This window comes from Protomyctophum bolini, assembly GCF_963924005.1.
Source record: "Protomyctophum bolini genome assembly, chromosome: 13".
NCBI classification, from domain to species: Eukaryota; Metazoa; Chordata; class Actinopteri; order Myctophiformes; family Myctophidae; genus Protomyctophum; species Protomyctophum bolini.
Window position 1 is genome coordinate 16,474,378 of NC_137874.1, and position 23,029 is coordinate 16,497,406.

Consider the following 23,029-nt stretch of genomic DNA (forward strand, 5'->3'; position numbering starts at 1 on the left):
ATCATCTTTATCTGATTTGGCATAAAATAAAATTCCTTGGAAATTGATCTCACACAGTACTCTCACCTCATGATCTATGTATTTTCACTTTCAAAACAACAAAAGAATGGAGCTCAAATAGCTAACAGAAAAGTCACTGTCAAAACACTTCTAGAGCTCCCTGTACAGTACACCCTAAAGCAAAAAAAGAGAGAGAAATGGTAATCCTTGACTATTCATATTGCTTTGTATTCAATAAAATAGTATTCTGTATCTTGGCAACCATAACAATAACCATTTGCTGATGAAAAGGATAGATGGTGTTTGCCTATAAACACCCGTAAAGATTGTAATACTTGTCTATCCATATTATTGCTTTGTTCAATAAAAGAATATACTGTATCCTCTTGCATCCATAACAATAATACCCTGTGGCTGATGAAAATTATACAGTAGAAGGCTGTACTTAGAAACACCAACGAGAGATGTGGATATGAACATAATATATCACTGTGGAGATGTAACCTCTGTAACTTTCAGCCTACTACCTCCAACTATCTTACAATAAATGTACTAAACTCTGTATGTCCGTTCGCCTGTAGTTCACGCATCTTGAAAACTGCCCAACCACCGACTCACATCATGGCCACTTTGGCCAGCATCAAGGAGGTCGGATAGGCGGTTGTCAAGAACCGCCAATCTGACCGGTACATCCATATATGGACATAAAAGGGCCAAGGGTCAGGTGAAAAGAAGCAGCTTGGACTCCTCATGCATAGAAGGAGGCATGAGGTCAGTCCGCTGCCCAGGATAGCGCCCAGGATTACTTAGATAAAGGGCATTACTTAATAAAAGGGCAGACAGATATAGAGATCTCCATATATGGGCATAAAAGGGACACAGACAGAATGTTACAATGGGTATTTGGGGAGTGGCATGCATTCCAGAGTAGGCCAGTGGCCAACTGGCAGATGCTTGTTGACACGGCCCCTTTGTTATGCACCGTCCTCCCCGTCCTCGTGAACAAGATCCACTTGAACTCTTTCACTTGGGTTAGGACGTTGGCCAGAAGCTACCAGGGCAAAATGTATTAAACATTCCAACGTTCATCAGGTCTGATCTTTAGTGGTGAAACTTTGTCCTGATACATTTTGGCCTGGGAGTTTACTAAACAGTGTATTAATGACTTTTTTCATGTGCGTACATTGCCAGCACAGCTCCAAGCAATTATTACTGCTGTGGCAACAGTGAAACACCACACTAATTCCAGAAAGAGACTTTGCTGTTGTTTGTATGGACTCTCACCTGTGAACCTGTGGACTCAGTACCCCCACGGGGCGGCATCAGTCTCAGGGTCATTGAACCTGTGGACTCGGTACCCCCACAGGGCGGCATCACAGTCTCAGGGTCATTGAACCTGTGGACTCGGTACCCCCACGGGGCGGCATCAGTCTCAGGGTCATTGAACCTGTGGACTCGGTACCCCCACGGGCGGCATCACAGTCTCAGGGTCATCGAGTCTCTCAAGCCTCTCCACCACGGCAAGGTCACAGCAAAAGGAAAGGAGGTGGCTCTTAAAAAAGAACCTTTCATTCTTTCATTCATTCTTTTGTTCTTTTGGGCATAGTTGTTGTTCTGGACTGGACCCAGACGACATCTTCAACGTACTTTCGTTCTTTCGTTCACTCTGAATCTCAGATTCATCTCAATCTCCAAATCTCAGTCAAAGACCATTGACCTCATTTACCTAGGGGAAAAAAAGAGAAGACCATGCTGGACCAACGTTCTGTCGTACTTTCTTTCATTCTTTCATCCTTGATATTCAGTGGGCATGATCAGTACTTTCATCCTTGATGATATGATTATCCATCGTTGATGATATGATTATCCATCCTTGATGATATGATTATCCATCCTTGATGATATGATTAGCCTTACCAGAGAGGACCATGGGGAAGACCAACGTTCTTTCGTACTTTACTTCTTTCGCACTTTCTTTCATTCTTGATGTATTCGCTGCTCAGGACATTAGCCTATGCAGGTTTTACCAGAGCCCTGTTAGTCAGCATTACCTGCTTCTACCTCTCACGACGAGGACGTAGGGTTGGATTTTGAGAGGCACAAATGGAGCCACTGAGTCATAAATAAGGCTATAGTGTAAGGCTATATGTGTGAGGGGTGCTAGCCCCTCCCATGCACATCCAGTTGTTTGTCCTAGATGTTGGCCATGACATTCTCAATGTTATCACTTTGCTCAAACTCCAAGGTTATGGCTTTGCCAGTAAGGGTCTTCTTACTCTTCAATGATGTCCACTATTGCAATATGTAATTCAAAAGCTTGAGCAATCTCTTTTATGTGGGTGGTGATGTCACAGTTTGTTCTGACCTCGCAATGTGATTGGCTGAGAGGCATTGTCAATGTTTCCAACTTTCCAAATATAGCCATTTAGAATTCAGTCCATTGTATTTACCTTACCTGTATCCTTGGCGTTCTTTGCAGTGCAGTAGATCTTTCATGGGCAACAATCATGCCCACTGAATATCAAGACATTTTATACACGCGCTCCAAGTCTGTCTGTCTGTCTGTCTGTCTGTCTAATGGGATATGAGATATGCAGTACTTTACTATGGTGTGTGTGTGTGTGTGTGTGTGTGTGTGTGTGTGTGTGTGTGTGTGTGTGTGTGTGTGTGTGTGTGTGTGTGTGTGTGTGTGTGTGTGTAATGGTGGAGAGAATCCATTCTAATGTAATGATATGTAGTGATAATGATACTTACCTGACGGTGGACTTGTGAATGTGAGTGTACGTGTGTAGTGGATTGTGGGTATTGTTTGTGTCTGCCCCTTGAGCACCCTTCATATTCAATTTTCAAGTGCAACAGTGCAACAGGCTGACGCTGTCAGCTGTGTCCAGTTTATCTGTCCACCATCCTGGAGTCTCTAGGGGGTTCAAATCCACTGCAGTGCATCCGGCTTGGCTGAGCGTCTATATTAACCGACTTGGCCGTGTTCTGGGAAGGGAAGTCGGGCAGGGAGGTTGATCTTTGTTGTTGCGCTATTGACTTGTACAGTCTGGGGTGGTGGGAAGAGTATGACGGAGGTGCTACTTCCTCCCAGTGGGCCCTGCGCATTAGTCCGACATCCCGTCAGTCCGACTACGACATGGTCGGTTAAGACTAACCCTGTGGCCGGTTGAGACTAACCCTGTGGTCGGTTAAGACTCACCCTGTGGCCGGTTGAGACTAACCCTGTGGTCGGTTAAGACTCACCCTGTGGACGGTTAAGACTCACCCTGTGGACGGTTAAGACTCACCCTGTGGTCGGTTAAGACTCACCCTGTGGACGGTTAAGACTAACCCTGTGGCCGGTTGAGACTAACCCTGTGGTCGGTTAAGACTCACCCTGTGGCCGGTTGAGACTAACCCTGTGGTCGGTTAAGACTCACCCTGTGGACGGTTAAGACTCACCCTGTGGACGGTTAAGACTCACCCTGTGGTCGGTTAAGACTCACCCTGTGGACGGTTAAGACTAACCCTGTGGCCGGTTGAGACTAACCCTGTGGCCGGTTAAGACTCACCCTGTGGTCGGTTAAGACTCACCCTGTGGACGGTTAAGACTCACCCTGTGGTCGGTTAAGACTAACCCTGTGGCCGGTTAAGACTCACCCTGTGGCCGGTTAAGACTCACCCTGTGGTCGGTTAAGACTCACCCTGTGGACGGTTAAGACTCACCCTGTGGTCGGTTAAGACTAACCCTGTGGCCGGTTAAGACTCACCCTGTGGGCGGTTAAGACTCACCCTGTGTCGTCCACGTGCCGTATGGTTAGGGTTTTGGGTCGGACTATAATGAGCAGTCGGACCAGTGCCACACTACCCTCCCAGTGGAGGCTCATAACAGGCAGGTTAACCATAAGTACAATTGCAGTGGTCATAATTGGCATAATGACTAAATTGGGGTCATTACCGTAGGCTACAAACAAAGTGTTCTTGATTCAGTACTGCTACCGACTGCCCCTGTTAGATTTATTGTGGTCCTTTTTTTATCAAGCCTCGAGAACCAGCTCACTGGCCTATGGGTATGAATAAAAACAGCAGTGAGCAGCGAGGGGAGTTTAGCAGTGTTCAATCTGTCAAAGTGGTGTCAGCGTGCGTGTGGGCCAAAGTGTCAGGCAGGTAATTCAGTGTTTGACAGACAGAGGAGACCTGGGTGAATACCCAGGACCCAGCCAAGGCAGAGAGCTACACGCGGGCTGGGAATAGAACACGGGCCCCACAGCTATACTCGCCGACAAGCTCCCGGTAATCACACTCCACCTCTGTGCCGCCAATTAATTCAACCGCGCCTTCCCCCGGAACACAGGTTCCCGGCTCTGAGGGGGATTGGAGGAGGAAGGGCACACGTGACACCCCGGCTGCAACCGTAATGAGGCTTGTTTGTGTGTGTGAGCTCTGCAGGGGATTACTACTGTATGTGTAAATGGGCTGCGTGGAGTGAAGTGCGCATGCGGACGGAATACAGCAGGTTCAGGCTCTATACACACGTGTGCGCGCGCATGTGTGTGTGTGTGTGTGTGCGTGTGTGTGTGTGTGTGTGTGTGTGTGTGTGTGATCTCAAAATTCAGTTGGGATTCTTTCCCTGTGACTTCCCAGAGCCAGTCTGCAGCAAATGAATCCGTTCTTTCGCCAGACTTACCTTATGTATTCATGCATGTTGTCCTACCTAAATAACTGTAGCCTACTTGCTACAATGACACAGAGAATTGTTTAATTTGAACATTATTACTTAAGGGACAATAGTGCTTGTATTTGTGTACTGTATGCGATTAGGACACATACAATACACAAAGGCATGCATGCACACACACATACACACACGGACACACACGCACAGTCGCACACACACACATAATGTCTGTAAATATCACAATACCTTTCAGTTCTTGTTCTGTGACAGTGAATAACAGCGGCCATTATTAAATTCCTAAAAAAAATTACAATTACCGGTAAGCAGAACAAATAAAAACATGACATAATTTGCTCATGTCAAATCTAAACTTGTGTTAATAAATAAAGGCTTGTTCTTCAGAGAGTTTTCCACATAAAAAGCCCTATGTATTATGAGATTATATTATTTTTAATTATTTTTCATGTAATTCAGACTATCGACCTCTTTTTCTTCCCCACCAAGTTTTATGTTTTAACTATAATTACTCAAATTCTGTTGCCATGGTGATGCTTGAGGAGGTAATTGGCACGCTCCTTTGTTTCCGTGGCAACTCTAACCAATCCCTAATACGCTGGGTCTGTCTTTTCTCCTGTGCACCTTGGCTTGTCTGTTGACAGATAAACTTGGACCTGTCCTCCCTCTTGGACGCCGATGAGAAGAAGTCCAAGAATAAGAGAGGTGTACTTCCCAAGCATGCCACCAACATCATGCGCTCCTGGCTTTTCCAACATCTCATGGTGAGACAGGTGAAAGGGTTAAAGCCTGCTTTGTCGCACAACAGTGTCGCGTGCTGAAAATAGCTGACCATACAAGCCCACAACAGCTTGTAGGTCTGGTTTATTCGGCACGGGACACAGGCGTATGATGGAGCACACTTTACTGTAGGTGTGTGTGTGTGTGTGTGTGTGTGTGTGTGTGTGTGTGTGTGTGTGTGTGTGTGTGTGTGTGTGTGTGTGTGTGTGCGTGTGCGTGTGTGTCGATTCAAAACGATTCTCTATTCAAAATGTAATTATTCTCTTTCAATACATACGATTTTATCACAATCTACTCCAGTCTCATGGCATGAAAACAGAGTACATTTCTTAAAAAAGCTTATTGTAAAGGTTTTATCAACTGAATGATGTGAACACAAAGGTAAATCCAAGACAACATGTACAAAACGTTTTAACTTCTGACACTCAGTTACTTTTTCTCACTCAGTTACCGGAACAATACATTCAAGTAAAAACATCTGTAAAATGAATAAAATTGGTAGGCTTAGTCTAACTGGTAGTAAAAATGCACACATGCAAAGAAAGAATGCAGAAACCCATAATGTATTGCACAGGTTGAACTCAATCACTTGTACAGAGACTAGAGACACACTCACACTAACGAGTTGCCTTGATGCCTGTTGCCTGTCAATGAGGGTCAACTGGCTCCTCGTTGACAGACACACCTCAGCTGTGCTGAATTGAAGTGACTACAGTAACTTGACTGAAAAATGACTGAAGACATGATGTTTACTGTGATTAGGGTAAGGCTACATTTCATATCACAAACACGTAGTGAAAACTCCTGTAATTGTAACCAGAAAAATTTAAAGAAAGAAAATTATTAATAGATTTTGAATCGTTCATAACGGGAATCACGATTCTAATTCGAATCGTGTGTGTGTGTGTGTGTGTGTGTGTGTTCTGTCAGTGTGTAGATAGTGTTAATAGTGTACTAGTATTAAGGCCAATATGAAGTTCATTCTTAATACTATGACTAAACTGAAAATTACCAACATCTTTAAATAAATATAGAAAACTAAGGTGGTGGTTGTTGTTTATTTTTCTTTCTCGTAGCATCCCTACCCAACAGAAGATGAGAAGAGGCAGATTGCAGGACAAACAAATCTAACTCTGCTACAAGTCAACAACTGGTAAGGCATTGGCGTTTTATATAAGACTGTCTTTGTGCCTGTAGAATTACAAATACTACTTATGGTGATATTTGCTGAATTTTTGATTTTGAGTCCGACTGCATATATTTTGTCAGTGTTGTGGCTCCATCTTCTGGCCATGTATATCAAGTGCAACAAAATACTGTCTTATTTTACATTAAATGTAAAAAAAAAAAAGAGAGTGAGATGTCCTTTTTGTGGGGAAATAACTAGCAGCATTTGATATCTAAAATAGAGGATACAATATAGTAGTATAGTATGTAAAATCATTTTGTCCCCTCAAAACATGCTGTATATTTTGAACCTCAGCATGCCTATATCCTGGAGGGAACATTCGCCTAAATTAGCAGGTCCACAAGCTCACAACAACATTGTATCTTGTAGATCAGCTATTTTTAGGCGAAGGGATTATGTGTAGACGGAAGAAAGAAGTCAAAGTGCAGCTGTAACTCAAGTCCAGTTCTCTAAAACCAAAACATTTTCAGCGATGCTATGGGATTGTCTGCGTGTCATCAACATGACTCTCTTCCAGGCAGTGGTGGAAAGTAACTGTACATTTACTTAAGTACAATTTGGAGGTATTTGTAATTCCACAATTGTAATTTACTCCACTACAATAATGTGAACACTTTAGTTACTAGTTACTTTGCAGATTTGCACAATTGTGAGCTTGTAGATCTGCTATTTTCAAGAGATGTTGTACACATTTGGAACTTGTGAAATGGGACATTCTGCAATATGAGTACTTTTAGTACTTTAATTACATTTGAATGCCAATACGTTTGCACTTTTAGGCCTCACTCACACCTTTCGATCTAGCATACAACATTCATGCATGCTAGATGTAAGCAAGATGTAAGTGTCATGGCTGCCCCAATGCATTTCCATGATCACATGGTTTGATACAACATTTTGGACTACAAGCTGTTGTATGGCTTTCGGCTGTGTTTCGACTGCCCCCCTCCCTCTCATACAACACAAATGTTGTGTCAAACCATGTGACTCCCATTGGAAATGCATTGCGAGCTTGCATCAGCTATACATCTCATACAACAAGCATACATCAGTCTGTTGTAAAGGTGTGAGTGAGGCCTTAATTGAGTGTATTTTGAATACAGCACTTATAGGCCTCACTCACACCTTCGCAACAGACTGATGTATGCTTGTTGTATACAAAGGGTGTGATACATCTTGCCCCAATGCATTTCCAATGGGAGTCACATGGTTTGACACAACATTTGTGTTGTATGAGGGGGAGGGGGGCAGTCGAAACACAGCCGAAAGCCATTAGTCCAAAATGTTGTATCAAACCATGTGACTTCCATTGGAAATGCATCGGGGCGGCCATGACACATGTTGCTTACAGCTAGCATGCATCAATGTTGTATGCTAGATCGAAACTAAGGTGTGAGTGAGGCCATACTTGTAACGGAGTGCATCTACTTTGCAGTATTTATACTTTTTCCACCACTGCTCTCTTCCAGGTTCATCAACGCTCGTAGACGTATCCTGCAGCCCATGCTGGACGCCAGTAACCCAGATCCAGCCCCGAAGGCCAAGAAGATGAAGTCCCAGCACCGTCCCACACAGCGCTTCTGGCCTGACTCCATTGTGGCCGGAGTTCTACAGACGCACAGGTCCCAGCTGGGCAACAACTCAGACAGTACGCCAGCACTCTTTTGTCTCACTACTACACGCCAGTGTTGATTTTGACTGCAAATCTTGATTTAGTTTTAGTGTAGTTTTAGTCGACTAAATATCATAAGATGCCGTCGTAATGCCTGATTTTACACTTGGTGGTATGCGGAGATCTACAAGCTCACAACGTTTACAGTAGATCTGCTATTTTCATAGCGCAACACCCGAGCACGACCACACATAAAATTACTTGTCTTTTAATTCTAATGGATCTCTTCTCCACTGGGCCCTCCCTAACATTTTAGTCTAGTGTTTATTTGTTATAAGAAAGGGTTTGAGAAGCACTGAGATTCTAACGTGTTGCTCTCCACCCAGACCCGTTGGGCATGGACGGACTGCAGCCACTGTCGTCAGACTCTGCCACCCTGGCCATGCAGCAGGCCATGCTGGGGGCAGACGACTCCATGGACGGCACCGAGGACGAAGAGGAGGAAGAGGAGGAGGAAGAGATGGAGGAGGAGGAGGAGGAGGAGGAAGAGGAGGAAGATGACCTGGATGGAGTGGAGGAGAGCGGCGGGGGGAGAGGTGGAGGGAGGAGAGACCTGAGTATGGAGCACAGAGAAGACCTGGAGTAGGGGAGAGAGAGAGAGAGAGAGAGAGAGCGGACAAGGATGACGTTAACTTTGACCTCGGTTTCCACATCGTTTGGCGAATGTCAAAAAGAAAATGGTAACACTTGAGAGCATTCGAGGGCATATTAGGTTTTCTATGAATTTGTGGAATTTCAAAGGCTCCTAGAGACTTCTTGGGAAGAGCATATTGGAGTCTAATCAGACTACAACGAGTGTCATTATTATGATGGGGAAAAAAAGTTGTTGATGAATTTGTGTTGCATCATCGTACGTTTGTACTTGCCCATACAAAGAGCACTAATAGTTTGGATAGTAACATGCTTTTATTTTTGGTGCCAAACACTTTTTGTTACCACAGTTAGTTCTGACCACGCATGGTGATTGGCTGAGAGGCATTATCATCATATCTCCCAATGACAACACTACTAATGCACCCACCTTACGTCACCTGGAACCTATAGCAAAGGATGCCGCCAGCGTTTTGTCACCTTTTCTTCAATTTCTAATGATACATCAATACTGAAACTGGTATAATAGCAATAATACACTCGAGGTCATGCTATATTGTGATATTGTGTTCCATGATGGCTCTCCCTCCCCTGTATTATTGCTTAAATGCCCCAAGGTGGCGAGGTTAAAGTACAGTGTATCAGTTTTTATCCCTTATAGGATTTTCTAGAATATATGACAGAAAGAACTACTGTGTACACAGAATGAATACTTCAGGTTGGTTGTTCCTGCCTACATGTTTCATGACTGAAACTTAATCACAGAAGGAAACAATCAGGCCCATGAAGTAATTATTTTTTACTTCATCTACTTTATATATACTTTATATTGTAAGTGAGGAAACCGCAAACTATAACATGCAAAAAAGAATGGACCGAGAACCTGATACTTATGGATGGCAGACTCATTTAAATCATTTCGCATTAAAATGTTTGAAACTGAATATCATCATGTTTCACAGTACAATGATGGAAATACAAAAGTACAAAAGAGCCCATAGTACAGTACTTAAACTTTTCATTTGTAATGGCTGAAATACAGAAATTACAACTGACAGTCTGCACTTTAAACTCTTGTCAATGTGGCATTTTGTGTCCCAAATGATTAAAATCACAGAGCCTAGAAAACAAAACAAATACAATGAAATTAAAATAATGTTACTCTCCAAACAGTTATGGAGCTTACTGAAATATATTTGCTTCCACTGTTTGGACATTCATTCACGCCTTTTAAATGACTCATAGGTTCTCAGGTTAAATAAGGCTTCATTCTATGTTTCTTCTTGTGAATGAAAAATGCACTCATTGCTGCAGCAAAACTTATTGAGCATGACTTTTGAAATAATGTAAATTAGTTTCTACTTCTCCCATGAGCAAAAACCTGAATCAGTAAACCAGTGTATACTGACTGCACAAAATATTGAATTTTACATTATGTCTTCATTATGGTGTTTAAGGTTTGCATATTTATTCAGTTTCTCTACCTGATCTCAGAAGGTGACTGAAGAAACAACTAGTTGCTTATGTTTATAGGTATTACAAAGTTTTCTGAATGAGACCTAACTGGCAGCCATGCATATACTTGACTTCAGCCATTAACCACTTGAACCCATAGCATCCCTATTCTGGGGCTAACATTTGGCGAACATAGCAGATGCACAAGCTCACAATGCTTCGCAAATTGACACATTGTGAGCATGTAGATAGGCTATTTTCAATGAAGATATTAGCAAAATCAGGAGGGAGCCTAGTATACAGCCCTTCAAGAGGTCAACTTAAAACCTATGGTTTAAGTCACAAGTGATAGTTTTGATGTTTTCAAGATCACTTTTATATTTCTTGTGACTTGGGATGATCACAAGGGAGAATGGCAAACAAGGCCAGCCACCATACACTTTATCAATGGCACCCAGATGAACATAATAGGGAGGAGTACATAGGGAGAGGCAATGACCATGTGATCCCCATTGTTTGTTGACAACCAATGGCATTTACTGACAAACAGCTGCAAGCAAGAAGATGATTTTGAGTTGAAGGAGGAAGAAAACAGTCCCGGCTCCTCAAATTATATCTCTCAATTTTATGTGAAGGATTTGAGAAGAAACTGTGAAACAGTCTCAGCTTCTCTGCTTTGTGCTTAAAAACAAAGCGACACAAAATGGAGACGCTTGTTTCTAATGTGAAGATGTCTAGAAAAGAAAACCATGTTATTGAATGTTCTGACTGTTCATCGTGAAGTATGTTCTACATTAATATTCTTTTTTCTTTCTTTTTTTTGGACTGCTTTTTTTAATGGATCTTCCAGAGCAAGTGACAATAGAAATATTTTTATTTCGTTTGTACACTTTGTTGTCATAATCTATTGTGTTTCAATAGACCAACTTTAATAATTAAAACATGTAAAGCTAAGCATTCTGGTTGAATGATATTAACAAGCAGAAGGCGGTACATACAGTATACACGGTGGAATCCAATCCAGAGCGTTAGCATAGAGCTGTAACTGGTTAAATGTTGTTACACTAGCACTGGATTGCACCCTGTAGTTGCCACAGTAGTTGCCAGAGTAGACTGTTTGGCTGTGGTGGGACCAGCTGAACAGAGCAATAGAAAGAATAGAAAAGCGGAGTAGAACATTTCTGACATAAGACATGAATATAAAGCTAGCCTTCTCCAAAAAACGTTTAAGGTTTGGTCTGGTTGGGGGTGCAGGGGGGCTCTGGTCCTGTCTCAGTCCAGGGACATACTGTATATATCCAGATTACAGAGTTACAGTACTTTAGGCGTCTAAATATTGGCCCATGCTTCCTGTCACATGTCTAGGATTCCACCCACTGGTTAGCCTACTGCATGCCTATGATTTCAGCCTGCTTGGCGGGCACCACCCAAATGCCTTTTCACTCTGGCAGGGCCAATACGAGCACAACTTTATTCCAAAGGATTTTGAAAACATCAACACAGTAAAATCCTCAGTGTTGATTTGAAATAATTTACACATGGATAAATTAACACTACTCGCAATACAACCAGCATTTGCAATATAATTATTATATTATATGCAATGGAAGATTTTATTAATTGCATTCCCCCCCCCCCCCAGATATATATTATTCAATGCAAGGCTCACGGAAACGTCCAAAGTAGCCATAGTCGCTGGAACACTAATTGTTCCAGTAATTAGTAAGTATTCATGAACAACTGTCACATTGCTGTTTTCTGCCTTCATTTTCAAGCCACACAGATGGGGTGCCATGTTAACATACGTAGCCTACCTCCCACCATCTCACATCCAAACCAAATGTTCATACTGTATCTATACCAGTGCAAATACAATAACCTGTTGAATTATTTCCTTTTGTTTTTAAACCCTCTAGACTTCGTAAACTGGACCTGAGTATGCTCTGTCTGTACCTGGACTTTTTTCCCCCGTCTACACCAAATCTCTTCGCCAAGAATCGCTGATTGACAAGCTCAGTGCTGTGGCGCGCTACAGGCTTGTAGATCTGATATTTCTGGCTACTGTTCCGCCCATGGATTATGGATGCTAGGGTTCAAGCGGTTAATTCAGTGCTGCGTTTCACACGGTCAAATCCATGGAATGAAATGGCAGCTGATTCATGAGCAGCAACATGGCTTTCTCTGAAGCTCTGACATTCACATGAACAAAAAGGTCAGACACAGCCTTTGCACCATCCATCATTGTACAGGATGAAGCAGCAGCTCTGAGGCTAAAGTGTAGTAAAAATAGGCTGGTGAATGACAGAGGCAGCAAAAGCCACTTGCAGTGGCCAAATGGTTTGAAGCGTATACCACAGCCATACAGCATGTTTAACGGAATGGGCGTGTGCACACACACACACACACACACACACACACACACACACACACACACACACACACACACACACACACACACACACTCCAGTGCTGGAGGTCTGCTAACAGTGCCATCTGGGCTCCAACATGTTCCCAGATGTCCTTCTCTTTAATTAGAGACAGACCTGGCTCGGCTTGGCCGGGTCCAACCCAGATTCAACCTCTCATTTAACAAGGCCCTCCCTAAATACTTAAGGCCCTTTCCAACAGCATTCTGGTCCTTAGAGCGACATACTGTAACTGTAACAGACTTTCAATTGGAGTCACCGATCAAAGCGTGGAGAACATACGGTTAAGGTAAGGTGATGAAAGTACTTTTTTCCATGTTTTATAGCATTTGCATGAAACATTACAATGATATATGTATTGCATTATGGAAAGGATTTTATTTTTGGGATAATGTTAATTTTGCTATTGTGATTATTGGTTGGTCACTTGACACTTTATAGCAGCACAAAGAAACGGACAAAATGGCACTTGAAGAAAACAGGTCCACAGTACATGGTCTGAAATTGACTGTAACCCGACCGACCACTACTGTGAATTGGTTACCGGAAACCACATAAGCCTTAGCTTATATATGTCCTTGTATGACAAAGAAAATAGATGATCTGCAAGGCCACAACACGTCACACTGTGAGCTTGTAGATCTGCTATTTTCTCTATTTTTATAATGTGGAACGTTTTGAAATGTCTTTGAAAACCTTTTTTTTTAAAGATTGTTTTCATTAATACAGCCATGCCCTAATTAAGGATACCATGGTTCACCTCCCAATGTATGAATGAATGGACCATTGTAAGCTCTTTGAGTAAGTACTCTGTGCATAAAGCACTATATAAATGCAATCCATTAATGAAACGGCTCTCCTTTTGGCTGGACAGGCGTCAACATGTCCATCGCCAGCGCGGCCGCCAGGGCCATGCTCTCCGACGCCCTGCTCCAGGAGGGCTCCCCCACCAACCGTCTCACACACCTGGAGCTGGAGCTACCGCTGGACAAGGTCATCAAGTTTGTGTCGGTCGGCCTGCCACTGCTTCTGGTCTCCATGGCCTTCGCCCGCGAGGTGTCCCTTGGTGAGCATGCAGCTCCACTTATTGTTGTATAGGCCTACACTTTTCAAATGGTTTTTTCACTGGTGTAAACTAAAGTAACCAAGTTACATTTACTTAAGTACGGTACAATTTTGAGGTGTTTGTAGTTTACTTGAGTGTTTCCAATTTCCAATACTTTTACTTAATGAAAGTATAGTGATAATAATAGCCGATCTCCAAGCTCGCGGTGCGTCGCAAATGCGTTGTGAGCTTGTAGATCTGCTATTTGTGCTACTTTTGAAACATTTTGAAAGTTAAAGTGGTTAAGTCTGTCTGTGGGTTTAACCAATGAAAAGTATTAACAAGAGCTTTTGACAAAAAACTGCACTGGATCCAATGCAACACAGGTTCTTGTATTTTCAGTTCCCTGAACAGTAGCCTACTGGCTTTGTGGTCTTTCTTTGTGGAAGGCCAACGACAACAACAAGGCTGTTGGTTCGTGGACTTCATTTACTTTACTTGCTTCAACTGAACTTACAAGAAAGGGATATATTGAGAACATAAACATGCACACATATTATTCATGAGGCTTTGAATATTGAAATTAATATTTATGCACATCATCTATTCCAAACTTAAAAAGCAAAGAACCCTATATTCTGTGGTCATTGAGATGTGTATTTCGGGAAATAATTCTAGAGCTTGGGAGCCAACTCAACGCTGACTTCAGCATTTGTGAATGTAAACAGGTCCTTGGGAATAAGATGCTTTTCAGCTGAGCATTGCAAAACTACTGTAATGGCTGTGTGTTTATTTATTATCTGTCAGTCTGACTCTGTATAAAGTCACTGTCTGCAAATGTGCCTACCAGAGGGACATGCATTCTGTTTAGCAAATCCTACATGGCCTTGCTTGACCATATTAAAGACATGCAGTAGCTAGGCTAGCATGTAGTATTGTTTTCTTTTCATTTATCCCCAAATAAACACACCAGCCCTATCTCTTTCTAATGGCTAATAGACTGAAAATGAATAGCAGATCTATTATGCTAAGTAGGCTACGCGTCATATTTGCAACATGTTGTGATCAGCTTATTCTCTGTTCGTGAATCGTACAACAAAGCATAAATCAGGCTTCATACACCACAGTGTCTGCCAAAGTCTACAGCCAGGGAGGCTGACTCCCTTGACTTTGAGTTACTCCCCCCCTCCGTGCTGGTCCACAATCAGCCTTTGCCTGATACTAATTGCCATGGGATGATTGAGAGCAGCGTTCACTAACACTGGCGCTCTGTAATTACATGCAGGCTCCTTGTGCGGCGGCTCCCTCTATTTGAGTCAAATGAGAGGATGTGTTGATTAGCCAGAGAGCGTGGAACATGACGCGGTGCTGCTGGGGAACGCAACTAAAGTGATGGATCTTGGCTGCCTAATCTTTGGCGGTGTCAGTTTCACAACAGCCCCTGATTGTGCTGACTGGTGTGTCTGGCTCGCTCACACCTGGATCCTCAGCCAACATTTTAGTACAAAGCACAAAATGTGACGATAAAATGGAAATAATGTTAATAATTGAGACATGGGTGTATGAGACAGTTGAGGTGGCGGAGATTACAGCACACTTGCCTCTGCCAAATCACTCAAACACCCCATTTTTTTAATTATGTTGATTATTGTCAACATAAATGACACTATACACACATACTCACAGCACGTGCATGCCTGCCTGCTCTGATACAGTCACTTATTTTCAACCGACAGTGAGGAGTTTCACTGTGAATGTGTAATGCATGTGGAGGTTCATGCTATCTCCACAGCCACAAGGACACAATCCCGTTTCCATCTGAGATGACAATAGAAACAAACCCGGCCGTCCCTCCATGCATGGTGTTTTAACCTCTATGCCACCCGGATGCCCAGCAAACAGACAGTCCACAGTTAAAAAATGAAGACAAATTGTCCAAGATTTGTTTAATTACAGATAAAGTTGGCTGCCAGTAAGGACTGACAATGAATGGCATCTCTGTGACAATTTGGCCCTCTTCCATGGCAGATCTTTCATCTGACTGGTCCTCTCCATTAACCTATATACATAAGCCCTGGCTGCCAATACAATCAGTGGTTGGTGCCTGCCAAGTTGTTAAAATCCCTGTACCTAAAGTCCCAGATGAGAGAAGCCTCTTCAAAGCTACAGATAGGCCTACTGCAGAATGATACATAGTGTATCATACATACACTATGTAGTGGCCTGCAAATGCCCCACGTATAGTGACCAGATACTGTATGCAGGTCATTTGTTCATTGTCAACTGCTTAGATTTAGGCTACTACTGGTCTCAATTAGAATCCGATCATCCGTTAGTAACCTAGTATTGTAAATTAGTATTAGTTAGTATATGCATGGATATTTAGAGATAGTTCATGGCAGATCTAAAAACAGCCTACATAGTTTCGGCGGACAACAAACTGGCAGTGAGCCTGCTAGTATATATATTTTTTTTAAACTTGGGCACACCTCTCTGCCACATTTACAACGAACAATATCCTCATCAGCAATAACAACATTTAATATGTTTAACCATACTATACCTGTTGCCACGACAACGGATAGCGCGTATAGTGACGTCACGGATGTTGCCCCGACAACGGATAGCACGTCACATAGAAATAGTGCTAGAGTGAGGTTCAATTGCAAGAGTTGAATACGTTACGAAACCTACAGCAGAGCAGAGCTTGCCATTACACCACCACTTAAACAATAGTTAATCCGTGTACTCCAGGGCCCTATACTAGGTACCTTCCTTTTTCCCCTCAATCAATCCCAAATCTCTTCATTGAAAAGATCAATCTACAAGCTCACAACACATCGCTTTGCGGTGCATTTTGAGCTTGTAGATGTGCTATTGTTGCCAAATGTTTCCCCAAAGAAGAGGGACTCTATAGGGTTCATGTGGTTGAACAACAAATGCTTGAACCATTGTTAAGACAAAGTGGCTTTGGATAAAGAGCGTCTGATAAAAGCCTAGATTATTGTAAATGCCTGAACCACAGATTAACAGTAGGCTAATGTGATGTGATACAGGCTGTCCTTGCACAGCACTACACATACTGTAATACACACACACACACACACACACACACACACACACACACACACACACACACACACACACACACACACACACACACACACACACACACACACACACACTGTACAGTGTACAGTAACGTGTACACTTGACCATGTAGTTTCTTGTAATGAGTTGGATGGGCTAGATGAATCATCTGCTGATAGTATGTTTGTGCTTTTAGAGTGCTGGGTATGGGTATGTGTGGTGGCTACTTGTAAAATATAGAAGCACCATCTTCTCTTAAAGCTCTGAAGTGGAGGGGCCACACCCATGTGTGTTGCCTCCCAGCCTCGTGCTCCACCCGTGTGAGATGAGAGATGGGTGTGGAACACGGCTTCAAGTGGTTGGGCCGCATATGTGGCTAAACTAAGGTGAACTAAATATACCGTAGAGAAGCACAAATTTGGAATCGAGGGCCCGCAGCTCTGTGTGAGGTTGCCATTTGAGAACATGTGATTTCTCTTGTTTTTCAATGAAAAGCATCGATGCACAAGTCCATACAGTATATTCAGTAGGCACACTATGCTGCAGTGTATGTGTATAAATAACTAATGTACTGTATGCATGAAGCTTAGAGGAATTTATATCAATATCTAATCTAAAACATATTGTTTATTCTCCAGGGCCACAGATAACCTGTTTTCCTCCAAGCAACTTCTCAATCAAGCAGGCCAGCTACATAGACACATACTGTTGGGACTCCCTCATGCATCACGAGTTTGACACCAGTGGAAACTTTGAGGAACGCTCTCTCTGGGTGCACAAAGTAAGTTGAGTTGAGAAATTATAATTATTATAATGACTTTGTTGTTTAGAGGGAATTCTTTGGGGTATATTTAAATCAACAGACACTTCGCAAAGCTGGAAAGAAAAGTTCCTGGATTATTGTTATTGTGCTTATTGATTAGGATCCCCATTAGCTGGTGCATAACAACAGTTATCTTCACGGGGTCCACACTAATTGGAGTTGCTGTTTGTCTTAAGTTGTCAGCGTTCATTATATTTGGTTGTTATATTGTGTTTCATTATTATGCGTTATTATGAGTTCAATCAACACTTTAGAATGTACTGTACAGTGTGTTATCGTAGGGTGGCCGATAGCGATGGAAGTCACACCTCAAACTAATTGGACTCTTTGCTAGGTGTGATGTGAATGCACACAATTCAGTCATCTCCACACACATTTGGAGCCTCCTAATAACATGATTATTTATTGTGTCTTCTTATTTCCCTGTGGCTAACTACCATACAGTTAAGGACTATAAAAACAAATGGAGAGATGTGTTGTGTGAGCGGTGACCACCGCAGCGTGACCTCATGTTGTAGTTTTAGATGTGTTGTATGAGCGGTGACCACCGCAGCGTGACCTCATGTTGTAGTTTTAGATGTGTTGTATGAGCGGTGACCACCGCAGCGTGACCTCATGTTGTAGTTTTAGATGTGTTGTATGAGCGGTGACCACCGCAGCGTGACCTCATGTTGTAGTTTTAGATGTGTTGTGTGAGCGGTGACCACTGCAGTGTGACCTCATGTTGTAGTTTTAGATGTGTTGTGTGAGCGGTAACCACCGCAGCATGACGTCATGTTGTAGTTTTAGATGTGTTGTGTGAGCGGTGACCACCGCAGCGTGACCTCATGTTGTAGTTTTAGATGTGTTGTGTGAGCGGTGACCACCGCAGCGTGACCTCATGTTGTAGTTTTAGATGTGTTGTGTGAGCGGTGACCACCGCAGCGTGACCTCATGTTGTAGTTTTAGATGTGTTGTGTGAGCGGTGACCACCGCAGCGTGACCTCATGTTGTAGTTTTAGATGTGTTGTGTGATCGGTGACCACCGCAGCGTGACCTCATGTTGAAGTTTTGTGTTGTGTGAGCTCATGTTGTAGTTTTCGGTGGTCACCTCTTCACCGAAAAGCAGTGTGTTGATATACTGGGAAATAAATTACTTTGTTCTAATATAAACTTGGCTGTCATCTGGCCTACCATTGAGCCTGTAGCAGTCACACTAAAGGAGAAATGTTTCGTCATTTCGTCATTTAGCTACCCTAAAACAGATTGTAATTGTAGGGTGGCTACACTTCCAAATTGTTCTAGGGTAGCTAAAACATGGTGAAACATTTTCCTTTGCTGTGTGGACAGAGAATGACTACAATTTAAAATAAACACTGAGGTAAGCCTCCAGCAGTAAACCGGACTCTCCGCTCTCTGCCCTTTTGTTGCTGAAGCCTTTTCCAACTATTCGGTCTGTGAAATAATAAACGTGACATTCTAGATGTGGTGGTTGAATGTGTAATAGGCAGTTCTACAAAAATACCTTGATGATGAATAATAGAATTTTGTGTAACTCTCTGTTTTTCTTTTTCACTCTCATCCTCACTCCCATTTTCTTTTCCCTTCCTTTTCTCTCTCCTCCATTCTATACATCCGTCCAGATGTTCCCCTATTCTCTCCTGGCCATGGCAGTTCTGATGTACCTGCCGGCTCTCATCTGGCGCCAACTCGTCATGCCCACGCTGGGCTCAGACCTGCTCTTCATCATTGACGAGCTTGACAAGTCTTACAACCGCTCAGTCCGAATGGCCCAAAGCATTTTGGACATACGGCAGAACACCAAGAACCCACTCACTTTTCAGGCTGAGCTGGAGAGGTGAGTGCCTCAAGGCATATAGTGGATAGAAAACGTTTTGTCGTTGCCTGTCACAAGGTTACGTTCCAAGTTAAAACAATGCTGCTATTGGCATGTGTAAAAAACGGTTAAAATACAGAACTAATCTTATTTTTATTTGTTTTTGTTTTCCCAGGGCTAAAAGGAAGCGCTACTTTGAGTACCCCCTGTTGGAGCGATACATGCAGTGCAAGCATAACTCCTACTTCTTGGTTAGCATGCTTTTCTTGCGTGGCTTCCTGCTGCTCATATTCATGACTGCCGCCTGCCTCTATCTGGCCTACTTCCACCTCTCTGCCTTCCTGCAGGATGAGTTCAGTTGCTTCGTTCGCACGGGCATGCTGCGTGACCAGAACTGGATTCCAGAGCTGGTCCAGTGTAAAATGACCGGCCAGCTGGTCTTCCAAGTCATAAGCGTTGCTAACGGTGCCATCTACGTGTTGTTAGGTCCTATCGTCCTGTTTAGCCTGGTGCGACTCTTCATCTGGGACACCACCTTCCTGTCTGTGTACGAGGTGCTTCCAGCCCTGGGCCTCATCAGCGGCCGCAAACTAGGTTGCCCGCTGAACGACCTCAACGTGCTGCTGCTCTTCCTGCGTGCCAACTGCGTGCATTTGAAGTCCTACGGCCAGGTGAGGGCGTTGTGCTCACTGGCTCCACCTCAGGTGGGGAACAGTGGTCCGGGGCAGGGCCTGAGCCAGATGCTCACGCAAGAGGAGATTGAGGAGCGCGAGGAGGCCGCGCTGGAGCTGAAGGAGGAAGTGGAAGAGGCCAGAGAAGAGGGGAAGCTCAACCTTGTGGATATCATGACCATCCTGGGGGCAGCTCAGGGAAAAGTGGTCAACTGCAGTGAGCAGAGGCCCCTGGTGGAGGAGAATATGACCCTTGGTACCGTAACTCTTATCTACACTCTCAAACGCATTCTGCTAGTGGCCTGTTTTGTCTACATCACCTGGGGTGTCCAGAAAATTATTATGTGACTGCCTTTTACAGACTACAATTGCAAAATATAAAAAAAACAAAGAAAATAGATATTATGCTTGTATAAAGCAGTTCTTGCCCTGTAACTGAATGAGGTGAAAATCCAAATGGGCTTGAATAAACAACTTTAACAAAAACAGTTAGGCTACGTCTGTAAGAACACTAAATGGCTGGTACTCAAAGAGTACAGTAGTAACACACATTTGTAAAACAGAAACACTGCTTTTTTGCTGCACACATCGACTTGTGCTTGATGCGCACAAAAGTGAGTGTTCTATCCCTTCACTTTAAAATCAATATGTAGAGCCTTTATTTCTAAAAGGGTCTTTTGAGAAATTGAGAGCAATGGTGTAATGTAGGAAAACAGGTAGACTTTGTGGTACATCCCAGCCCTAACTGCCCTCTTTGTCTCTTCACAGAGCCAAACCACCAGGGGTACCATGAGTTGAAGGAGACTGCACCATTTAGTCATTACTAGGCCTCCTATGGACTGAACAATAAATGTGATATGATAGCTATCAGGGAGGTGGGGATCTGTATCTACGGTAGGCTACTGTAGTCACTAGTCACAATGACTTTGGAAACCAATGAAGGTTTTTTTGTGACCTGAAGACCAAAAGCCTCCTTTAGAAGTACAGGTAAATGCTTTGTGGCAGGGGGGTGCCAATGGGTTTACTGTTTGACATACTGTATTCACTTTTATTTTATTTTTAATATTTTTTAGCATTGATACCTCTGAGTACATGTACTTGTCAACCACTGCAGACGTATAACCACGAAGATTAAGGCTGATTGATTGATTGAAAACTTGTATTAGAAGTTTGAAAACAGTATGGCAGTACAGTGTGTTTCTATACATTTTCATAAGCAGGTGCACAACTAATTCCTTAACACAAAAATTCTGTGATTCAAAGGTCAATAGTTAACACTACCCTATGATGCAAATAAAATCATTTTGGTACAAATAAGTAACAGGTTGGGAGTATGTTGTGCAATGATACAGATAACTTGATAATAGACCTAAAATCATTCCAGTAACAGAGTTCTGCAGTTTATCAAATGTCCAGGTATAAAAATAGGATGTCAGTGGTCAGTTTTCTTAGTGGTTGACTGTGTGCTTGTGCTAATAACAATAATGGTTCTCTACATTCTATGAAAAATAAATCATCCTTAAAGTCTTGACTTCTTTTAACTATTATTTACCATAGTAGTAGAATAAAATAAATAATAATATTGTTTTTGTCTTTTTGTAAATTATAAGAAAATGCATTGTGCATCTGTGGTTGTTAATAAATTAAGTTTTTACAGTATATGCATTGTCGCCATCATTGATAATCAGTGTACAGCTGGCAGCTATGTCAAAGGTGAAATCTGTATTGTAGGAAAAGAGAAGATTTGGAACATTATGCTACCGACCAGTATGTGTACAGTATGTGCTGGCCGTGCACATATTGTGTTATTCAAAAGCTGGACCAACTCTAAGCTCCTCCGAAGAGAAGACTAAACTGCTCCCAGATCTGTTGAACCACCTCCCTGTCTCTCACCTTCTCCCATACATGCTTCCCGCTATGGTAGATTACGCAGTGCAAATTGAATGTTGCTAGGTTTGTCTCCCTGTGGCTAGATCATTACTGTAGAACTAAATTGTTAAGTCATTACTAATGAGTCATTAGTAATGACTTATTAGTAAGGCCACCATAGAGCTGCTTAAGTGGAACTCACTGGACACAAATGATGCATGCTTCTGTCCTAAAAACTTAAACCTTTTCAAATATCACTTATTTTTTGTTTTGTTGTGATAATCCTCCCTACTATAGAGTGTGCTGACCATAAGGAGTTCCTCCCTGTCCCAGTTAACCCCTGGGGGTCAAAAAACCTTAGGTTTAGTTTTTGGCTAGGTGTTTTCGGCTAGGAAGAATGGACCAGCATTTGTTAGCGCCCCTCTTATGCCCAGCTTTGTGTGTCTGTGTGCGATCATAGCGATGATTTAATTGGCTCAGGGCTTAAAAGTATTAAAGTAAGGATACAAAGTGAGGACGCAAAAAGCGATGTGTATCATGTATGATGATAAGAGTGCACTCCCTTCATATGAGTGTGATTTTTAACAGGACAATGACCCCAAACCTCCGGGCTATGTAAGGGCTATTTCATTTAACCAAAAAGGCGAGTGATGGAGTAGTGAGTCAGGTGGCCTGGGGTGAAGGAAAAGCACCCAACTGCTCTGGAAACTCCTTCAAGACTAAACTGATTGAGAGAATGGCAAGAGTGCAAGAGATGGAGAGAAATCGAATGCCTCAACAGAAGTCCAATTATAAATTCAATAAATGTTTTTGTTTTCTTTTATTCCCTGCAGTTTTTGGGGGGTTTTATATTTTGAAACTGCAATTAATGGGCCTGTTATTTGTTCATGTTTAAATTACAACGACCACCAGATCATTAATTATTCT

At 42.7% G+C, this 23,029-nt stretch overlaps 2 protein-coding genes across 5 annotated transcripts in view; both read left to right on the forward strand.

The window, feature by feature from the left end:
- Positions 1 to 11,307, forward strand: part of pknox2 (pbx/knotted 1 homeobox 2) — a 94,797-nt gene extending 83,490 nt beyond the window's left edge. For all 3 annotated transcript variants that reach the window (XM_080779807.1, XM_080779809.1, XM_080779808.1), the window contains exons 9-12: positions 5,320 to 5,439; positions 6,532 to 6,608; positions 8,114 to 8,292; positions 8,643 to 11,307. In XM_080779807.1, the coding sequence (XP_080635933.1) occupies positions 5,320 to 5,439; positions 6,532 to 6,608; positions 8,114 to 8,292; positions 8,643 to 8,902 (636 nt within the window). In that variant the 3' untranslated portion in view covers positions 8,903 to 11,307. The remainder of the gene's footprint in view (positions 1 to 5,319; positions 5,440 to 6,531; positions 6,609 to 8,113; positions 8,293 to 8,642) is intronic.
- A 1,680-nt stretch (positions 11,308 to 12,987) lies between these two features.
- LOC308326543 (pannexin-3-like) lies at positions 12,988 to 21,892 on the forward strand. Of its 2 annotated transcripts, XM_080779477.1 has the most exons (6): positions 12,988 to 13,077; positions 13,663 to 13,854; positions 17,562 to 17,704; positions 19,369 to 19,583; positions 19,738 to 20,489; positions 21,002 to 21,892. In XM_080779477.1, the coding sequence occupies exons 2-6, from the start codon at positions 13,671 to 13,673 to the stop codon at positions 21,058 to 21,060; spliced, it is 1,353 nt and encodes a 450-aa protein (XP_080635603.1). In that variant the 5' UTR covers positions 12,988 to 13,077; positions 13,663 to 13,670; the 3' UTR covers positions 21,061 to 21,892. The 2 variants fall into 2 exon arrangements, with proteins under 2 accessions (XP_080635603.1, XP_080635602.1); XM_080779476.1 differs by having other exon boundaries at positions 19,738 to 21,892.
- Positions 21,893 to 23,029: the final 1,137 nt, after the last annotated feature.

Bases quoted from the DNA above. Each gene is read 5' to 3' on its own strand.
- LOC308326543 (XM_080779476.1), top strand. From the start codon at position 13,671: ATGTCCATCGCCAGCGCGGCCGCCAGGGCCATGCTCTCCGACGCCCTG. The intron at 13,855-17,561 runs GTGAGCATGCAG...TTTATTCTCCAG, and splicing joins CGCCCGCGAGGTGTCCCTTG to GGCCACAGATAACCTGTTTT. The intron at 19,584-19,737 runs GTGAGTGCCTCA...TTGTTTTCCCAG, and splicing joins TTTCAGGCTGAGCTGGAGAG to GGCTAAAAGGAAGCGCTACT.